General features: G+C 42.1%; 1 protein-coding gene across 1 annotated transcript; it reads right to left on the minus strand.

Annotated features, from left to right (window-relative positions):
* Positions 1-458: 458 nt before the first annotated feature.
* Positions 459-20019, minus strand: LOC125248271 (NACHT, LRR and PYD domains-containing protein 12-like). The gene is made up of 13 exons (XM_048159992.1): positions 19970-20019; positions 19425-19508; positions 19166-19252; positions 18866-18955; positions 16859-18670; positions 15574-15744; positions 13622-13792; positions 12960-13130; positions 3514-3684; positions 2787-2957; positions 815-993; positions 629-639; positions 459-506 (listed from the first exon to the last, which is right to left on the minus strand). Exons 1-13 carry the CDS (start codon positions 20017-20019, stop codon positions 459-461), a joined length of 3216 nt encoding a protein of 1071 aa, XP_048015949.1.
* Positions 20020-20225: the final 206 nt, after the last annotated feature.

The following is a 20225-nucleotide window of genomic DNA, read 5'->3' on the forward strand; positions in this document are numbered from 1 at the left end:
TTTCTGAGTTTACTAAAAGTAATAAAAAAAATACTGATAAATAAAATCACATTCTCCCATTATAATAAACTAAGATGTCTGTATTGCACAATAAATCTCTCATTCACAATGTTTATGGGTTGTTTTATATGAGTGTTTCAGTTCTGTCATTTCTTGTAGTGTATATTGAGTGTTACACCATCATTGTTATCAGTATCTAGTGTATCCAGAACAATTACAAATTGATTATGGTGACTTTCAGCACTTATTTTCAGGGACCATTCCATATAAAATTGAGTTTAAAATTACACAAGTTAGAAAAGTTCTTATATAAGTTCAGGTCCTGTAATAGATTACTGTGGGAAACTGTAATTGAGAATAACAGACCCAAAAAAAGATAAAAACAAGAAACTGGTGTGAAGTCACACACACACGTCAGTGTCGCTGTTTGTCTCTGTGTCTTCAGTTTCTGTAGCTCCTTATTCACCATCAGCTGATCCTGAGGAAACTGGACTAACGTCTAAATACTGAGAGTCATACAATAAAACACAGAAATATTAGTATATTAATTTTAGTCAGAGATATAAATGAAAAACTGCTAATAGATTAATAAAAGTAAATGATAAAAAACTTTCTCTTGATCACTTACACACAGAGACACTGTAAGAGATGAAAATATTAATATATTCATAGATCATATTCACATCACAGAATTAAACTCTTATTAAAACAGTTTAAGACTAAAGTGGATCTGAATTATTATTCAGTTACACACATATGAAGCTGTTACTGAACTTGGGTCATTTTAAAAGCTTTAAATAAAAAATATACTCACAATATTTTAGTTCTTTCAGATTATAATGTGGATCATCTTTCAGATCAGAGAGCAACTTCACTCCTGATTTTCCTAGTTTATTCTTAGACAGATCCAGATCTCTCAGGTTTGAGGGGTTTGATCTCAGAGCTGAAGTCAGAGCAGCACAACCTTCACCTGTGACTCCACAATCACTCAACCTGTAGAACAATGACAGTTTGAATTGTAGTTCAAGTGTCTGTAGTTTGTTATTCACTCTGGTCTCAGATCAGTAATCTGCATTGTAAAAAGCGCTATATAAATAAAGGTGACTTGACTTGATCAGTAGAAGGAGATGCAAAGGCAAGCATTGCCACATACTGCTGCAGACAGAACAAGCATGTTGATGCTCAATGTGCTGTTTTCACAGGACCCACGTGTTCCCATATCAATAATTAACTCTTGTGCTCGAACTCATAATTGTGTCATGTTTTGGTCTAATGGTTATTTTTCTTAAAGGGGTGGTTCAGTGTTTTTTCTAGGCGTGATTGTGTTTTAGGGGCGCAGTTTAACATGTCTTAATGCTTCGTTTTTTTTAAAAAGCCGTATTTTTCATATATTTTAGCTTTATTCTACACCTCTGTTTCCACTGTCATTTGAATGGCTCATTTGACTTCCTGCTTCTGTGAAGCCACTCCCTCCAAAATACACAATGTGCTCAGATTGATTAGCTGGCCCAGTGTATCCAGAGCCATCGTGATTCACTGAAGCGTCCGGAAACGCCACGCCCCTTACCATTCATTGCTTCGGTGGAAATGTAAATAATGGCGTCTATATTGCTGTATCACATTGAGCCCGAATCAGACCCAGATGAAGAGCGTCAAGCAGAACCTCTGCAATCGCGGCTTTTAAAGGAGTTTTATGAATGGTATTTCATTTTGTATTTGTGTCAAAGTGTTAAGATATGCTGTCACTGCTGTTTGTTAGCTTTCAATATACAGTTTTAACCTGATTAAAGCTTTACTGTAGCTGAATACATGACTGAGTAGTCACATTTTTGTAAAGGCAGCGTTTAATTTATAGCATGAACAACTGTTTGTCTTTAAACATAGACATTTGTTGTCATTGTCTTTGTTTACGTCCTTGATGCAACCAAAAAATAGCAACAAAACTATACGTTTAAAAGACATGTACAAACAATAAAACGTACTTACAGTTTGGGGCCAATAAACAGCAGCTTCTGCTATTAAACTAGGAACTGCTTCTTTCAGTAATAGCCTTTGTGCAAATCCAGCATTGAACTCGTGTAGATTCTGGAAGCTGTCTTTGGTTTATGATGTCACCAACCCGGGAAGAAGCTTGTTGTTGTCCAAACCGGTCGTTTTTGTAGGCATTAAAATGCCTCAACTTTACAAGACAATATCTCCCTTTGTATTGAACTTTCAGTGCTGTAACTTTGCAGATACTGTTTATGCTCAAGCAGCAACATTACACACTAACTAAAGTTAAAAAAGTGAAATTGCATTGAACCACCTCTTTAAATGAAATCGCCTCAATGACGTAAACAGCCTCATAATGCGACCTCTGGAGGATGCAGCCTTCAAAATGAGACAGCGTGTATTTCACAGTTAAATTCATGCCATGCTTTATAACATCTATGAGAACACAATAAGCTCAGATGATTTCAGAACAAGAAAATAAGATAACAGTTAAAAGAGAGAAGCAAGTAAAGGAGTATTAATCATTTGATCTGAGACTTAGTGTGTTACTGAGCATTTATTTTTATTTTTGATTTTAGTTTAAGAATTTACATTAAAGGACACGTTTTACTGAGGACAGAGATGTGGAAGCGCTGGATGTAAACAGCGTATTAGAATGAACCTCAGTGGTTACACAGAACGTTTGAGCTTCCCAGTTTGAGAGGTTTGTTATCGCACGTGCAGCAGAAAGAGGCTGAACACTTCAAATATACTTTATATCGTGATTCATGTGTGAGAGTCAAATATGATCTTACTCCAGTTTCTCCAGTTTACAGTGAGGATCCTGTAGTACATCAGACAGCAGATTCACTGATTTTCCTATTTTATTCTCAGACAGACTCAGTACTCTCAGGTGTGAGGGGTTTGATCTCAGAGCTGAAGCCAGAGCAGCACAACCTTCATCTGTGACTCCACAATCACTCAACCTGTAGAGAACAATGACACACTCTTCACTCTCTCAGTTCAGATCAGATCAGATTAGCAGTGAATCCATTATTAAAGAGAAAGTACAAACTTTAAGCACAAATTAATATGTCTGATGGATTATTAGATTGAGATCTAAACTGTCACAAAATATGTTCATAAAATATCTAAAGTATCATTCAGTCGGGAAAAATTCTGTCTCTTATTTGCATTATATTAAATGTCTGTTTAATGCAAAATCTGTTTTAATAAATGACACTATTCACTACATATGTTAGTTTTACTAAGTTATGAGTATGGATATTTCTCTATGTTCTTCATTTCTCAGTTCTGACTGTTGAGCTTGAGTCTGTTTAAAGTCAAGAGACTGAAATGTTGATTGTGTGAAAGTGTGTATTTTGGTGTGACTCTCAGTCCTGCAGTATCATGTGACTGAGGAGCAGCTCATGTGTTCAATCATTTACAGCTCAATCAGCTGAACTCACAGCAGCAGAAAGAGGCTGAACACTTCAATATACTTTACACTGTGATTCATGTGAGAGTCAAATATGATCTTACCGCAGTTTCTCCAGTTTACAGTGAGGATCCTGTAGTACATCAGACAGCAGATTCACTGATTGTCCTATTTTATTCTCAGACAGACTCAGTACTCTCAGGTGTGAGGGGTTTGATCCCAGAGCAGAAGCCAGAGCAGCACAACCTTCATCTGTGACTCCACAATCACTCAACCTGTAGAGAACAATGACACACTCTTCACTCTGTCAGTTCAGATCAGATCAGTTTAGCAGTGAATCCATTATTAAAGAAAAAGTACAAACTTAAAGCACAAATTAATATATTTGATGAATCATTAGACTGAGATTTAAAATGTCACAAAACATGATCTGAAGTATTTAATCAGGAAAATGAATCTCTCTTATTTACACTATATTAAATGTTTGTCTTATGCAAAATCTGTATTAATGTTTGACGTTATTCACTACATATGTTTTACTTAGATCTGTACTATGTAGTATGTCCCCCTCTAGAAATTTTATGTTCCCAGAACATTCTCAGAACGTCCCCACTGGTGTTATTATTGTGCAGTTTTCTTTCTGGAATCCTTTAGGATTTTTTATGTCAAGGACGTCACCTGGTAACGTTTCCAGTACGTTCAGAGACAGTCACGATGTGGAGTTCTTTTAAGGTTTGGGGGACGTTATTTGGTGGACCTTCACAGAGCATTCAGGATGTTCTCTGAACGTTTAGGGAACCATATTTTATTTGGAAATGTGATGTTCCCAGAACATTCTCAGAACATCCCTGCTGCCCTTGTCAAAAAACAGAAACACAACATTAAACACTCACATATCTCTCTAGATCTCTGCATATTCACTTATTACAAACTACTCTTTCTTTATTTCATTCAAAACTTCTTAAAGAGGTGTTGATGTTTTATCAAAAAATAAAAAAGTTTGAAGTCACTGTTATGGAGGTAAGTGCTTGCTTTAGTTCCTGACCCTTGATGTTTTAACTTAAGTTTTTCTCCAGTTGTTATAACTGTGTTTCTAAAGCAGTGGTTCTCAAACCTGTCCTGGGGACCCCCCACCACTGCACATTTTGCATGTCTCCCTCATCTAACACACCCAATTCAACTCTTGCAGTCTCTACTAATTAGCTGATGACTTGAAACAGGTGTGTTAGATGAGGGTGACATGCAAAATGTGCAGTGGTGGGGGGTCCCCAGTATAGGTTTGAGAACCACTGTTCTAAAGCACATTTGTTATAACAAAAATTGTGAGGGAAAAAGATGAATCTGGTCAGTTGAATTTGGTTGTTTATTGACAATGGTTTCATCATCATACAGTGGCCTTATTCATCTCTGAATATAGTATTCCTTATTGAAACCTGATAATACTACTGCATAAAATCCCATCCTGCTTTGATATTTTGATAGTTTTTAAATCATTATACTGAAATTATTCAGACAGCATCACGTAGACTCACACAGACATCAAGATTCAGCGTATGATCTTCAACAATGGTGACAAATTTTTCAGATAAACAACAAAACAAGCTACTAAAGTCACAAAAAAGTTTTATTTTTTTATTATTGTCACCATTGTTGGGATTCATAAAATAATACATGATGTCTGTGTGAGTTTAAAAGACACTGCTCAAAACTCTCTGTATAACGAATTTTAAAATCAAAACATTTGATTATCACAAATAAAGACTAACTAACAAATAAAAACTATCAGTTAACACACTCAGGGGTGGTTTCAGAGATTAAGCCTAGTCCTATAAAATGGCCCTTTAAACCAGATTAACAGAAATCTGCTTTCCCTGTCATGGTTTAGAATAGTCCTAGACATACGGCGTTTCTCAAAATCAAGTTCGCTAAGTTAGGACTTGGCAAGTTCGACTCCGGAGAACGAACTCCCGTGGACGGGAGGACGCAAGTCCGGTGATTCTGCAAATGGCACAGCAGCGTACTTTATAACTTCTCTCAGCTCGCTCTGGCTTCTCCGGTTATCTCTGTATGAATATTTTAGCCAAGCATAAAACGAAATTTGTTATAAAACACCACTTTGAGTCTGCCTCTTTTCGTTTTATTTTTTAAAACAAAAAAACAAAAACATATTAATAGCCTCAGGCAATGAGTGATTAATTATCTGCAATGTCTGCTTATATTTAAAACAAAAAAACCCTGCCTCTTTTCATTTACATTTCAAAAATATTAAATGTAATACTATTTGTGCATACTCTGATTATCTTCGCTGTAATGAAATGAAATAGGCTATAACATAAAACACAGCTGTCTCTTTTTGTTAAATGTCATTTTTAATGTTCAAAAGCTTAAACTTTCAGAAAGGCGCTATCTTTATCAATAAGCCACAAATTTGAGCTTTAAACCAGCACATTCGTGCCTGAAAAAATCTTAAAACGGCATATCATGACATAATAACAGTAATGTTTAAATTATGTGGGTTTTCTCCTTTACTATACCTGGCTGTCTCAAGTCTGCACAAGTCACCTCTCGATACATCCTCGATTAATAGGGCGGATCAAGAACACATCCGGGGATTTGAACTGAACTTGGCTAGATGCGAACTTTGAATTGGTACAGTGCAGAGGTCCAGGGGTCAGAGAGTAAAAGTCCTGCCATATTTTTATTCCACCCACTGAAGCATTAATGAGATAAATAAGTGTTTAATTGAGTGATGATTGACCATTATTGAAGACACCTGATGATAACAAGCAGAATCACCAAAGGAGAAAGTCACTATTTTTAAGTTACCATCATCGAGGTCAGGGTTTGTTTTAGTTGAGCTCTTGACCCTTGACTTTTTAAATATTAGATTTTGATTGGCCAGTTTTAACTGCATTGAAACCAACCAGACAAGCAAAGTTAAAAGTTGATCAGGTGGTATTATGTTTTCACATAATCATTATTTGATCTGAATCACTGAACTCATTTAGAGCCCAATCTTAGTTCCACAGTGATTGGCAATAACGTACTCGGTTACTAACGTAACCTCGGTTCCCTGAGATATGGAACGAGTACTGCGTATGGGGAAATGTCTCCTTTTACCCCGTTACTGAAGCCTTTTTCAATAACGCAGTGTAACTGCATTGTCATTGGTTCACTCATAGACAAGTTGTTGAACCAATGACGGCGCGGCATAGCTGCGTGGCCTATGGCGACAGAGCGCGCGAATATTCCCGCCAAAATGGGCGGGGTTTAGGGCTATATAAGCGGGCGTTTCGCCATAGGATTTCAGGTCATTCGACTGAAGCGACAACACTGAAGTCGCAGCCTCGTGGCACGGCATGTAACGCAGTACTCGTTCCATATCTCAGGGAACCGAGGTTACGTTAGTAACCGAGTACGTTCCCTTTCGATACTTCACTCGTACTGCTTATGGGGAACGAATTCAACCGCGCCGTGCCACGGCAGGGAACGACTGGACTTGTCTTGGGCACCGTGAGGGAACCAGAGGACAAGTGAGAAGGCCGGAGCTGTCGAACCCTCGTTACACTACAAAAAGGGAGTTAACTCCCAGAGTGGCATGAAGCGGAGCTCGATAGAGGCCGCTGGATCATACCGAGAGGACCTGAGCTTGTAAGGTCGGGACGTCCAAATGATAAAATCTGACAAAAGTGGATGGCGAGGACCAGCCGGCCGCCTCACAAATGTCTTTAATCGAAACTCCACTAGACCAGGCCCAAGAGGAAGTCATTCCTCTAGTAGAGTGGGCTCTAACTCCTATGGGGCAGTCGAGGCCCATAGAGGAGTAACAAAGAGCAATAGCGTCGACTATCCAACGTGAAAGACGAAGACCGAAGACCCTTTGGTGCGGCCACCAAAGCAGATAAAGAGCTGATCAGATTGCCGAAAGGGCTGTGATCGATCAACATAGGTCCTTAATGCCCTGACAGGGCAGAGTAATTCCAGCTCTCGCTTGTCCGACGAGGGAGGAAGCGCTGAGAGGGAAATGACCTGTGCTCTGAATGGAGTCGAGAGCACCTTAGGAACGTAGCCATGCCTAGGTTTCAAAACGACTCTGGAGTCATTGGGCCCGAACTCAAGGCACGCAGGGCTCACGGAGAGGGCCTGCAAGTCGCCAACTCGCTTAACCGATGCTAGTGCAAGTAACAGAGCGGTTTTGAGCGTCAGGGGCCTGAGGTCAGCTGAACGCAGTGGCTCAAAGGGAGGCCCTTTAAGAGCTCTGAGGACCAAAGAGAGGTCCCAGGTGGGAACAGTGAGAGGACGAGGAGGATTTAATCGCCTAGAACCTCTCAAGAAATGCACCACGAGGTTGTTTCGTCCCACTGACTGGCCAGCAATAGGAGCGTGAAACGCTGCAATGACTGCTACGTAAACTTTGAGCGTTGAAGGGGTGCGACCCAGATCCAAACGCTCCTGGAGGAAAGACAGTATCGGAGATACGTCACACTCCACTGGGTCTATGTTGCGTGTAAAACACCAGTCAACAAAGACCGACCATTTCTGGGCGTAGAGGCGTCTCGTGGATGGAGAAATGGTATTCAGCACGTCCCTGGGGAGGTTAGCAGGCTCCCGTCGAGGGACCAGAGGTGCAGAGCCCAGAGTTCTGGCTGGGGATGCCAAATAGTCCTGTTCGCCTGAGAGAGGAGGTCCCGTCTCAGGGGGATCGGCCACGGAGCTTTTGTGGAAAGCCTGAACAGCTCTGAGGACCAAACTTGGCTCCTCCAGAGCGGGGCCACCAGGAGGACTCTGTGTTTGTCTTCCCTGATTCGTCTGACGACCTGTGGGATCAGAGCGATCGGGGGAAAAGCATAAAGGAGGGTGCTGGGCCAGACATGGGCCAGCGCATCTTCCTCCTTCGAGGAATAAATTGACAGAGCGCATAAGCGGCTGGACGAGAGGCTGCCCTGGTGATTTATGTATGACACCACCGTCATGCTGTCCGACTGGACTAAGACGTGGTGCCCTGTCAGGTGTGCCTGGAACGCATGAAGGGCTCGAATCACTGCCAACATCTCGAGGCAGTTGATGTGCAGATGGCATTCCTTGTGAGACCACGAGCCGAAGGCCGGTCTGCCCTCGCAAAGAGCGCCCCAACCTGTGTTGGACGCATCCGTTGAGAGCACTGTCCTTCTGGACACCGCCTGTAGGGGTACCCCTTGGCTGAACCATACAGGGTTCATCCAGGGTTTCAGAGCTGCCAAACAGGCCTGATTGACCCTGAGACGCAGGCGGCCGTGCCGCCAGGCGTGAGGAGGGACCCGGAACTTCAACCAGTACTGCAGAGGCCGCATCCAAAGAAGGCCGAGCTGCAGAACCGGGGAGGCGGAAGCCATCAGCCCTAGCATCCTCTGGAAAAACTTCAGAGGGAAATAGGCTCTGTTCCTGACTGATGCCGCGAGCTGCTGAATGGCCAGAGCGCGCTCTGGAGAGACTACAGCCGTCATACGGACTGAGTCGAAAACCGCACCCAGGAACGTTATACGCTGGCTGGGGAGCAGTGAGCTCTTGGCAAAGTTGACCCTGAGACCCAGGCACTCCAAGTGGCTGAGTAACACGGATCTGTGATGCTCCAGCTCGGCTCGTGACTGGGCTAGGATGAGCCAGTCGTCGAGGTAATTGAGAACCCGGATTCCCATCTGTCTCAGTGGGGAAAGCGCCACGTTCATGCACTTGATAAAAGTGCGAGGAGCTAGGGACAGCCCGAATGGAAGGACCGTATATTGGTAAGCCACACCCTCGAACGCGAATCTCAAGAATCGCCTGTGATGGGGGGCTATCTGGATGTGAAAGTATTCATCTTTCAGGTTCAGCTTCAGCGTTAGCATCTTGAACTTCCGTCTCATGAGGGAGAGGTTCAAGAGCCTGAGATCTAAGATGGGTCTGAGACCGCCATCTTTTTTGGGAACTAGAAAATAACGGGTGTAGAACCCCGAATTGCTTTCTGAGGGGGAGACTATTTCTATAGCTCCTTTCCTCAGAAGAGACATGACTTCGGCTCGGAGGACATGAGCGTCGTCCGTGTTGACTGAAGTCTGAAGCACCCCGCTGAAGCGCGGGGGCCTTCGGGCGAACTGAAGCGAGTAGCCTCGACTTATGGTTCCCAGAACCCAGCTTGACACTCCAGGGATGGCCCGCCAGGCCTCGGCCCGCGTGACAAGGGGCTGAATGGTATTGGGTGACGGGCCGCCAATCGGGGGCCCGTGCAGTGGAGAGAGTGGAAGAGGAACTTCGCTCTTTCTTAGAGAAGGAAAAATATTCATAGTGTTCGCCATAAGAATGGCGTTTTGCATGGACGCAGCACTGGGCCCAGTTAGCACAACACTGAACATATCTCCCACACCCGGAGCTGAACGAGGCGGAGGGGGGGTGGAACGAAAGAGCTTTTGGGGTGGTCCGGCCGTGGCGAGACTTTGCCCCATCCTCTTCCTTCCTGAAAAATCAGGAGGGCTTAGGAGGCGTCGGGTCCAGCGTAATTTTAGGCCGGGGTCCCCGACGTTGCCTCGGGAAGGAGGAGCGCCTACGATGGGATCTAAGCGCCTCAGGGCTAAGTCAGTGGCGCTGCGGAGGTCACGGAAGGCTCTGCCAGCCAGGGCAGAAGTGATCCTGCAGGGCTTGGATGGAAGGGCCCTCTTAGTTTCCCAACCCACAGCCGTGGGGGGACAGAGGTGAGCCGCCACTGCTTCGTCCAGGGGCGGTAGATGCTCGTAACCCTTCACCATCCACAGAGGTGAGAGCTGAATAATGTGTAGTACGTAGGCGGGCAGAATACGGGGCGCGCCACGACTTCGTCAGCTCATCATGAACCTCTGGGAAAAACGGTGCGGCGTGTTGACGAGGGGCCTCGCGGGAACCCGACAGGAACCACTCGTCGAGCCTGCTCCGTGATGGCTCCTCTGGCGGAGCCCATTCGAGGTCCAAAACCTCTACTGCTTTCGAGAGGATGCGGAAGAGCTCGGCATCCATACCTGGCTTGCAGTCAATGGGTTCCAGCGAGGGAAGGCGGGCGGGGTCAGAATCACGGGCCCAAACTTCGGTTTCAGAGGCCGCGAGAGACATGGAGTCATCAAGCGGCTCGTCCTCAGAACCGCCAAAAGAGACGAGGTCACTCGCATCTGCCGAGGGATGCAGCTCAGGGCGGGAGAACAGGACGGGGGACTGCTCTCTCGGGGGAGAGGGTGAGGCACGCGGGGAAGCCGGCGTGACGTTATCCAACTCCGTGCGCTGGGCCGCTCCGCCCCGCTGTCTCTTCCTAGCTGGCTCGCGGGAGGAAGAAGACGGGAGGGCGCGAGCGGCGAGATCGCCTTCACTGAAGAAGGCAATCCGCGAGCGCAGAGAGGCGAGACTCATGGGACAGTGAGCGCGGCCTCTGCATGGGGTCTGCCCAGCGATGTGAAGTCGTCGCTGAAGGAGCGAGAACTGAAATCCTATGGCGAAACACCCGCTTATATAGCCCTAAACCCCGCCCATTTTGGCGGGAATATTTGCGCGCTCTGTCGCCATAGGCCGCACAGCTATGCCGCGCCGTCATTGGTTCAACAACTTGTCTATGAGTGAACCAATGACGATGCAGTTACACTGCGTTATTGAAAAAGGCTTCAGTAACGGGGAAAAAGGAGACCTTTCCCCATAAGCAGTACAAGTGAAGTATCGAAAGGGAACACCCATGGTCTGCAATGTAAGTTTAGTTACAGTAAGTCTGTCTCTAATGGGTCAGATGAAGTTTCTCTCAGAGAGGAGTATAGAGTCACAAGCATGTGCGGCAAGGAATTAGAAACACGGCCAAGGCTCGCTGTAGCATTGTATGCACGAGACAGTAACTCATCAGTGCGCCTACACTCACTCGAAGTGCCTCATCAGGAGATACAATAAGCGCTGCCACACTAGATTCCATAGGTGGTATGTAACCAAGTCCTACTGTCTCTGGGTCATGCATTACAGCCAGTGTGCAGGCTAACTGATCTGGACGTGTCGCCTTTGTTGAATTTTGCAATGCAGACACCAATACAGACGTAAAGTCATTGCACTGAGGCATTGTAAATGATGTTCTCTGTGCACGACGCAGAAAAATATTCTCAGACCCCACTGCTAGTTGAGGGGGATCTAGATTGGTGCGGGCAAGCATAGCTTTTAATGTTCCTTCCATGGATGCAACAACTGAAGATGATCCACCTGATTGCACAGATATGGTCTCACTGCCAAAGTGCTGTGATAGATCTCAGATTTTCCTCAGCACCTGAAGTAACATCTGGAATGGTTTTAAAAAAAAAATGAGTCAGTGGCAGCCACTGACATCACATCCAAATCCTGTCCTGTATGCATCATTGGTGAGGGTGTCATACCTAACTCTGAACTTTCTCTCGAGCATCTGTTTTAGACTGAGCTTTAGACAGAAGTGGCAATAACAGCTCCACTGCAGAAGACAGCTGATCAACTTTACGTTCTAAATCAGAAGATCTAGTTTTCTTATTCTTCTTCGCACCCTGAGATCCTTGCTTACGCTTACGATCAGCTCTAGTGATACTGGAAGAAGGTAACAAACAATCCAAAGCAGATTCTAGACACGCTAGATGAGCGTGACGCACGGCGAGCGGCATAATGGAGCATTGACGGGTCAGTCAGTGCCTCTCTAAAATGATCCATACCAAGACAAGCAGGACATTGGCAATGTCCATCCATTATATCCATTACATTGGGGCATGAAGGACATTAAAGTGCATCCATGTTAAATCAATACTCACCGTAAAGTTGATAAATCCGGCACAAGTTATAAATTCACACCACGATCAGGTTCGTATACACTCTTAGCCGAGGCAGCCAGGGCTTCTAAGTGTAAGTATATCATCACAGAATTCAAACTTGCCGGCATCCAGCAGATCGAAGCCTCTTGCATGGTGCAATCTGTATATCACGATCGCGGTGCACCACGAGATGCGTGTAAATTCAACAATCAATATACTAAGCAATGTAATCAAGATGAAACAGCTCGCGATATGTCTTGAAGATCTCTTCAGCAGCAAGCTGCACAAAATATCGTCACGTTCGATTCAACAAGCGAGAATGAGAAAGAGATCGAGGTGACATGCTAAGGGGTTATTATAGTTCAAGGCACATCACGAGTCATGAGATGACAACTTTGTTATTCGATTCTCGATCAAGCGTGAACGTGAGTAGTTTTCCACTAGTGCTTTCAGCACTGCCTCTGGCGGTCTGGAGCGAGAGGAAATAGAACTCAAGGGACCCGGTTTCAGAAAATAGTGGCTTCAGGCTCCCAAAATGCTGGATCTGTCTGAACGAAACACTGATAAGATACATAATTTTTACGTATACATAAACACTGTGTGGATGGGCTCTCAGTGTGACTTTCAGTCCTGCAGTATCATGTGACTGAGGAGCAGCTCATGTGCTCAATCATTTACAGCTCAATCAGCTGAACTCACAGTGGCAGAAAGAGGCTGAACACTTCAAATATACTTTACACTGTGATTCATGTGAGAGTCAAATATGATCTTACTCCAGTTTCTCCAGTTTACAGTGAGGGTCCTGTAGTACAGCAGACAGCAGATTCACTGATTGTCCTATTTTATTCCACGACAGATCCAGTTCTCTCAGGTGTGAGGGGTTTGATCTCAGAGCTGAAGCCAGAGCAGCACAACCTTCATCTGTGACTCCACAATCACTCAACCTGTAGAGAACAATGACACACTCTTCACTCTCTCAGTTCAGATCAGATCAGTTTAGCAGTGAATCCATAATTAAAGAGAAAATACAAACTTAAAGCGCAAATCGATGTGTGATGAATCATGGAGATCTAAAATATCACAGAGCACAAAACATGATCGTGTGTGTAAGTAATTTTACAAAATACTTTAGAAAGAGTCAATGCAGAAAGATGAACGTGATGAACAGTGAGAATGAATCCAGCATGTTCTTCATTTCTCAGTTCTGAATGTTGAGCTTGAATCTGTTTCAAGTCAAGAGACTGAAATGTTGATTATGTGTGAAAGTGTGTATTTCAGTGTGACTCTCAGTCCTGCAGTATCATGTGATTGAGGAGCAGCTCATGTGTTCAATCATTTACAGCTCAATCAGCTGAACTCACAGCAGCAGAAAGAGGCTGAACACTTCAAATATACTTTACACTGTGATTCATGTGAGAGTCAAATATGATCTTACTCCAGTGTCTCCAGTTTACAGTGAGGATCCTGTAGTACAGCAGACAGCAGATTCACTGATTGTCCTATTTTATTCTCAGACAAATCCAGTTCTCTCAGGTGTGAGGGGTTTGATCTCAGAGCTGAAGCCAGAGCAGCACAACCTTCATCTGTGACTCCACAATCACTCAACCTGTAGAGAACAATGACACACTCTTCACTCTCTCAGTTCAGATCAGATCAGATTAGTAGTGAATCCATAATTAAAGAGAAAATACTAACTTAAAGCACAAATCGATGTGTGATGAATCATGGAGATCTAAAATGTCACAGAGCACAAAACACAATTGTGTGTGTGATTTTACTAACTTAAAACAATACTTTAGAAAGTGTCAATGCAGAAAGATGAACATGATGAACAGTAAGAATGAATCCAGCATGTTCTTCATTTCTCAGTTCTGACTGTTGAGCTTGAGTCTGTTTAAAGTCAAGAGACTGAAATGTTGATTATGTGTGAAAGTGTGTATTTCAGTGTGACTCTCAGTCCTGCAGTATCATGTGACTGAGGAGCAGCTCATGTGTTCAATCATTTACAGCTCAATCAGCTGAACTCACAGCAGCAGAAAGAGGCTGAACACTTCAAATATACTTTACACTGTGATTCATGTGAAAGAGTCAAATATGATCTTACTCCAGTGTCTCCAGTTTACAGTGAGGATCCTTCAGTACATCAGAGAGAAGCTTCACGGCTGAATCTCCTATTTTATTCCACAACAGATCCAGTTCTCTCAGGTGTGAGGGGTTTGATCTCAGAGCTGAAGCCAGAGCAGCACAACCTTCATCTGTGACTCTACAATCACTCAACCTGTAGAGAACAATTACACACTCTTCACTCTCTCAGTTCAAATCAGATTAGTAGTGAACCCATAATTAAAGAGAAAATACAAACTTAAAGCGCAAATCGATGTGTGATGAATCATGGAGATCTAAAATGTCACAGAGCCCAAAAGACAATTGTGTGTGTGTGATTTTACAAACTTAAAACAATACTTTAGAAAGTGTCAATGCAGAAAGATGAACATAATGAACAGTAAGAATGAATCCAGCATGTTCATTTCTTGGTTGTGTTGAACTCGAGTCTGTTTAAAGTCAAGAGACTGAAATGTTGATTGTGTGAAAGTGTGTATTTCAGTGTGACTCTCAGTCCTGCAGTATCATGTGACTGAGGAGCAGCTCATATGTTCAATCATTTACAGCTCAATCAGCTGAACTCACAGCAGCAGAAAGAGGCTGAACACTTCAAATATACTTTACACTGTGATTCATGTGAAAGAGTCAAATATGACCTTACTCCAGTGTCTCCAGTTTACATTGAGGATCCTTCAGTACATCAGAGAGAAGCTTCACGGCTGAATCTCCTATTTTATTCCACGACAGATCCAGTTCTCTCAGGTGTGAGGGGTTTGATCTCAGAGCTGAAGCCAGAGCAGCACAACCTTCATCTGTGACTCCACAATCACTCAACCTTTAGAGAACAATTACACACTCTTCACTCTCTCAGTTCAGATCAGATTAGTAGTGAATCCATAATTAAAGAGAAAATTCAAACTTAAAGCACAAATCGATGTGTGATGAATCATGGAGATCTAAAATGTCACAGAGCACAAAACACAATTGTGTGTCGGTGATTTTACAAACTTAAAACAATACTTTAGAAAGTGTCAATGCAGAAAGATGAACATGATGAACAGTGAGAATGAATCCAGCATGTTCTTCATTTCTTAGTTCAGATTGTTGAGCTTGAGTCTGTTTAAAGTCAAGAGACTGAAATGTTGATTGTGTGTGAAAGTGTGTATTTCAGTGTGACTCTCAGTCCTGCAGTATCATGTGACTGAGGAGCAGCTCATGTGTTCAATCATTTACTTTAAATATTCTTTATACTGTGATTCATGGGAGAGTCAAATATGATCTTACCACAGTCTCTCCAGTTTACAGTGAGGATCCTGTAGTACTTCAGACAACAGATTCACCGATTGTCCTATTTTATTCTCAGACAGACTCAGTTCTCTCAGGTGTGAGGGGTTTGATCTCAGAGCTGAAGCCAGAGCAGCACAACCTTCATCTGTGAAACCACAATCACTCAACCTGCAGAGAGATGAAAATCAAAAAGCACAATAAATAAAGACTATCAAATAGCTATCCAACAAATTTCAATTCACACTAATAAAACTGTTAAGATTTAATTAAATTAACATTTATGTATTTATTAACTTAGAAACCAAGGGACTTCAACCGGAGGTCCGACAATTAATGTTTGATCACAAATAATTTTTTTGTTCAAAACTTACACAAATTAAAACTTCAGTCAAAAACAAAAAACATAAAGTCAAACATAAGCTCCCTCAGTTAATACTGTAATAATATCATATTGGCAAACGGGTTTGGAAATCGCTCCAGTGTGCTTTTGTGTTCGCGCTTGGAAGAACATCAAATGTTTCTATTTACAACGTGTTTTTGCAATGCTGAGAAATGTAGCCAGTCACAGACATGTTTGTTGATCTCTTGAACGCAATGGCTAATCAGAAGCATTTCATTTATTCAGAATCCACTCACTGATCTACATCTGCACTTTACTAGAGAACCCGCACTAATTTCAGATTCTCAGTGATTTGATTCTTAATCATCCATCTCATGGTGAAATTAAAATGTGAACTTTTAGTCAACTTTAAGCCAAAGACCAAGTAAATGTTTAATCGTCCATCTGACTAGTAATATTAAAATGTATTACTCTGATATGTTAAATCATACTTCATGAGTTCACATGTACATATAATTCAATATAATGAAAGTTATGCGTATTTGGTGTGCTGTCCAGTGGCAGGGCTCCAAGTTCGGAATATTGGCCCAAACCCAGAGTACTCCCCCCGGTGTGGTAAAAATAGATAGAACTTGAAGTGAGGAGATGGGGTGGAGGAGGGATGCTGATAAACTCTCAAATGAACAGAGGTAAGCTGTATTTGTACCTCTAGTCATTGGTTGAGTTGATTAACTGAATGCTCTCCACCTGTGCTAATTAGGTTAATTATCTGATCTTGCTCCTCCCGAATTTTGTTAATAAAACATCATATCAATTTTTTTAGGAGATTTGAGCTTCTTGATAAATGGGCTGTTTCTTTGGTTGTTTGGTCTTAATTTCTATTATGAACTTTTGTTTTCCTAATATTTTAACAGTGAAGTGATTGTTCTCATTGATACTTACTTGACTGATCTGGATTCTTTAATCACGAGCAGCAGCTTCTGAACAACTTTCATATTTTCAGCTTTATTGTTTCCTCCAACAAATTTATTAATATCAAACTCATCCAGCCTCTTCTCTGATGTCAACAACACAAAGACTAAAGCTGACCACTGAGTTGAGGAGAGTTTGGTTTCCTTTATTCTTCCAGATTTCAGATACTGTTGTATTTCCTCCACTAGTGAATGATCACCCAGTTCATTCAGACAGTGGAACAGATTGATGGATTTCTCTGGAGAGTCAATGGTGCTGATCTTCTTCTTGATGTACTCAACTGTTTTCTCTCTATTTCTGTCAGATCTGATTCTTGTCTGTTTCATTAGTCCTTGAAGGAGAATCTGATGAGACTTCACTGACAGACCCAGAAGAAACCGCAGGAAAAGGTCCAGATGTCCATTTTTACTCCAAAGAGCCTCATTCACAGCTCTCTGATGCAGCTCAGATAATGAAACATGTTCTGATGAATTGTGTTGAAACCTGTCTTTAACTTTAGACCTCAAACTATGTTTGTTAATTTGGTCAAACACATTTCTGTTGTTGTTTGTACAGGAGAGGTGCACATATAGAGCTGACAGATGTTCCTGAACGCTCAGATGAACAAAACAGAACACTTTCCCCTGATACCAGCCAAACTCCTCTCTGAAAATCTGAGTGCACAATCCTGAGTACACTGATGCTTCTGTCACATCAATGCCACACTCTCTCAGGTCTTCCTCATAGAAGATCACATTGCCTTTCACAAGCTGCTGAAAAGCCAATTTCCCCAGTTTGAGGATCATGTCTTTATCTGTCACCTTCTTCTCATAGTCCTTCTCATGTTTGATGTTGGTCTGAAGGATCAGGAAGTGTGTGTACATTTGAGTGAGAGTCTTGGGAATCTCTCCACTTTCTGCTTCGCTCAACATCTTCTCTAGAACAGCGGCTGAGATCCAGCAGAACACTGGGATGTGGCACATGATGTCGAGGCTCCTTGATGACTTCAGGTGTGAGATGATTTTACTGGCCAGACTCTGATCACTGATTCTCTTCCTGAAGTATTCCTCCTTCTGTGGCTCATTGAAGCCTCGTACCTCTGTCACTCGATGGACACACTCAGAGGGGACGAGATCAGCTGCTGCTGGTCTGGAGGTGATCCAGATGAGAGCAGAGGGAAGCAGATTCCCCACAATGAGGTTCATCAGCAGCACATCCACTGATTTCTTTTTGTCTGAGTTTCGTAGAGTCTCATTCCTTTTAAAATGTAAGGGAAGACGACACTCGTCCAGACCATCAAAGATGAACAACATTTTATATCTGTCACTGAATATTTCCATTTCTTCTGTTTCAGGAAAAAAGACATGAAGAAGATCTGAAAGACTGAGTGTTTTGTCCTTCATCAAATTGATCTCTCTGAAAGGAAGTGGAAATATGAGCTGGACGTCCTGATTCTCTTTCCCTTCAGCCCAGTCCAGGATGAACTTCTGCACAGAGACTGTTTTTCCAATGCCAGCGACTCCCTTTGTCAGCACAGTTCTGATGGGTTTGTCTTGTCCAGGTAAAGGTCTAAAGATGTCATTGCATTGGATCGGTGTGTCCTCTGTTGCTGCTCTCCTGGATTGTGTCTCAATCTGTCTCATCTCATGCTCATTACTGATCTCTCCACTCTCACTCTCTGTGATGTAGAGCTCTGTGTAGATCTCATTCAGGAGTGTTGGGTTTCCCTGCTGTGCTGTTCCCTCATACAGACACTCAAACTTCTTCATCAGATTTGATCTAAATGTATTGAGGACTTCATGACTGTAAAATTAGAATACCACATTATCACATGGGTTAAAAAGGTAAATTTATAGAGAAAAATGTCTTGTTTTCTGTATTATGAGACACTAAGCAAATAATTGGTCTTAAATGTGTCAGTTCCTTATAAAATAACTGAGAAATGTGTGATGCAAAAAAAAAAAAAAAAAAAAAAAAAACTACACGATGCAAGGATACCTGCTTTCATTAAAGTCCTGTAGCTGATTCATATGGTCATTCTTTTTACAGATGAGTTTTGTTACAGCTGATCTGGGTGGCAGAGTTGACCTTAAACATAATGAGAATCAGAGAATCAGGAATCAGACACTCTGATATTACCTTAATAATTTTGCAAACAGTTGTTTATAAACTTATTAACAATGCCCTTGCTAAAGGTCACAACTGTAATAAACAAACAAACAATATTTTACTTTGTGGTCAATATCTGTTCGCTGTCATTTTGATGGTCAGACTGTTTGTTGTTTATAATTGTTATACCTGAACTCTAGTGGAAGACCCATAGACCCATCACTCCTCACAGACACAGAGCTGGACTCTGGTTCTGACTTCTTATGATGAACTAAACTATAACAGAGAAAGATTAAAGTGAATCCTTTGAATTACAGTATTAGTATTAGTATTGGTTTATTAAAAACAGGTATGATCTTTTCATTTGCACTGTTGACACAATATGATGAATACCTTATAAAAACACCATATCAATAATTCAACCATGGCTTTTAAATAAATGTTATACCTGAACTCTAGAGGCAGACCCATAGACCCATCACTCCTCATAGACACACAACTGGGCTCTGGTTCTGATTTCTGATGAACTGAACTATAACAGAGAGAGATTAAAGGGAAGGCTTTGAATTACTGTATTCATATTAATTTATCATCAAAAACACTTATGATATTTACATTTACACCATGTTGATACAAAACCTCTACCAAACTAAGCAATTTCATGTGTCTCTGCCTAATATTTAACATGAATACCAATAACTTGAATACCTTGTAGGATATATACAGTAAAACATCATCATATAAATATGACACACATCTGAACTTTGGTTCTGATCTCTTCTGCTGAAATGTAACTGTAACATAACAAATGTAATCCTTTATGAAGATAATCATTTTTTTTTATAAGGTCCTTAAAAGAATTGTTCATAAAGAAGCCCTTCATGAAGAGCCTTTATGGTCTTGTTGTGTTTAATACAATTCTCACTTTTAACTTAAAAGCACACACACACAGACACACACACTGTTTCTCTGGAGACTTTCATCTCAAAGTACCTGCATCCTGGAGAAAAATCTTCATCTCTGGATGTTTGTGTGTCATCCATGATAAATCTGAACAGTTAAAACAGAATCTGATCTCCAACACTGACTCTGGATGGAAATGACAAACAAACAATAATTCAGCTAAACGGATCCTCAGAGTCTGAGAACAGGATCGTTCACTCAAATAGCCTACACAATGCACTCTCAGAAAATAAAGTACAAAATTGTACCTTTAGGGGTACAATGGTACAAAGGTACAAATTTGTAC

This window comes from Megalobrama amblycephala, linkage group LG16 (assembly GCF_018812025.1).
Source record: "Megalobrama amblycephala isolate DHTTF-2021 linkage group LG16, ASM1881202v1, whole genome shotgun sequence".
In the NCBI taxonomy this organism is placed as follows: Eukaryota; Metazoa; Chordata; class Actinopteri; order Cypriniformes; family Xenocyprididae; genus Megalobrama; species Megalobrama amblycephala.

Excerpts from the sequence above, each read along its gene's own strand:
- LOC125248271 (XM_048159992.1), bottom strand. The coding sequence starts at position 20,019 with ATGGATGACACACAAACATCCAGAGATGAAGATTTTTCTCCAGGATGC. Across the intron at positions 18,956-19,165 it reads GGTCTTCCACTAGAGTTCAG|GTCAACTCTGCCACCCAGAT; the intron begins GTATAACAATTA and ends ATTATGTTTAAG. Across the intron at positions 3,685-12,959 it reads TGTAAACTGGAGAAACTGGA|GTTGAGTGATTGTGGAGTCA; the intron begins GTAAGATCATAT and ends TGTTCTCTACAG.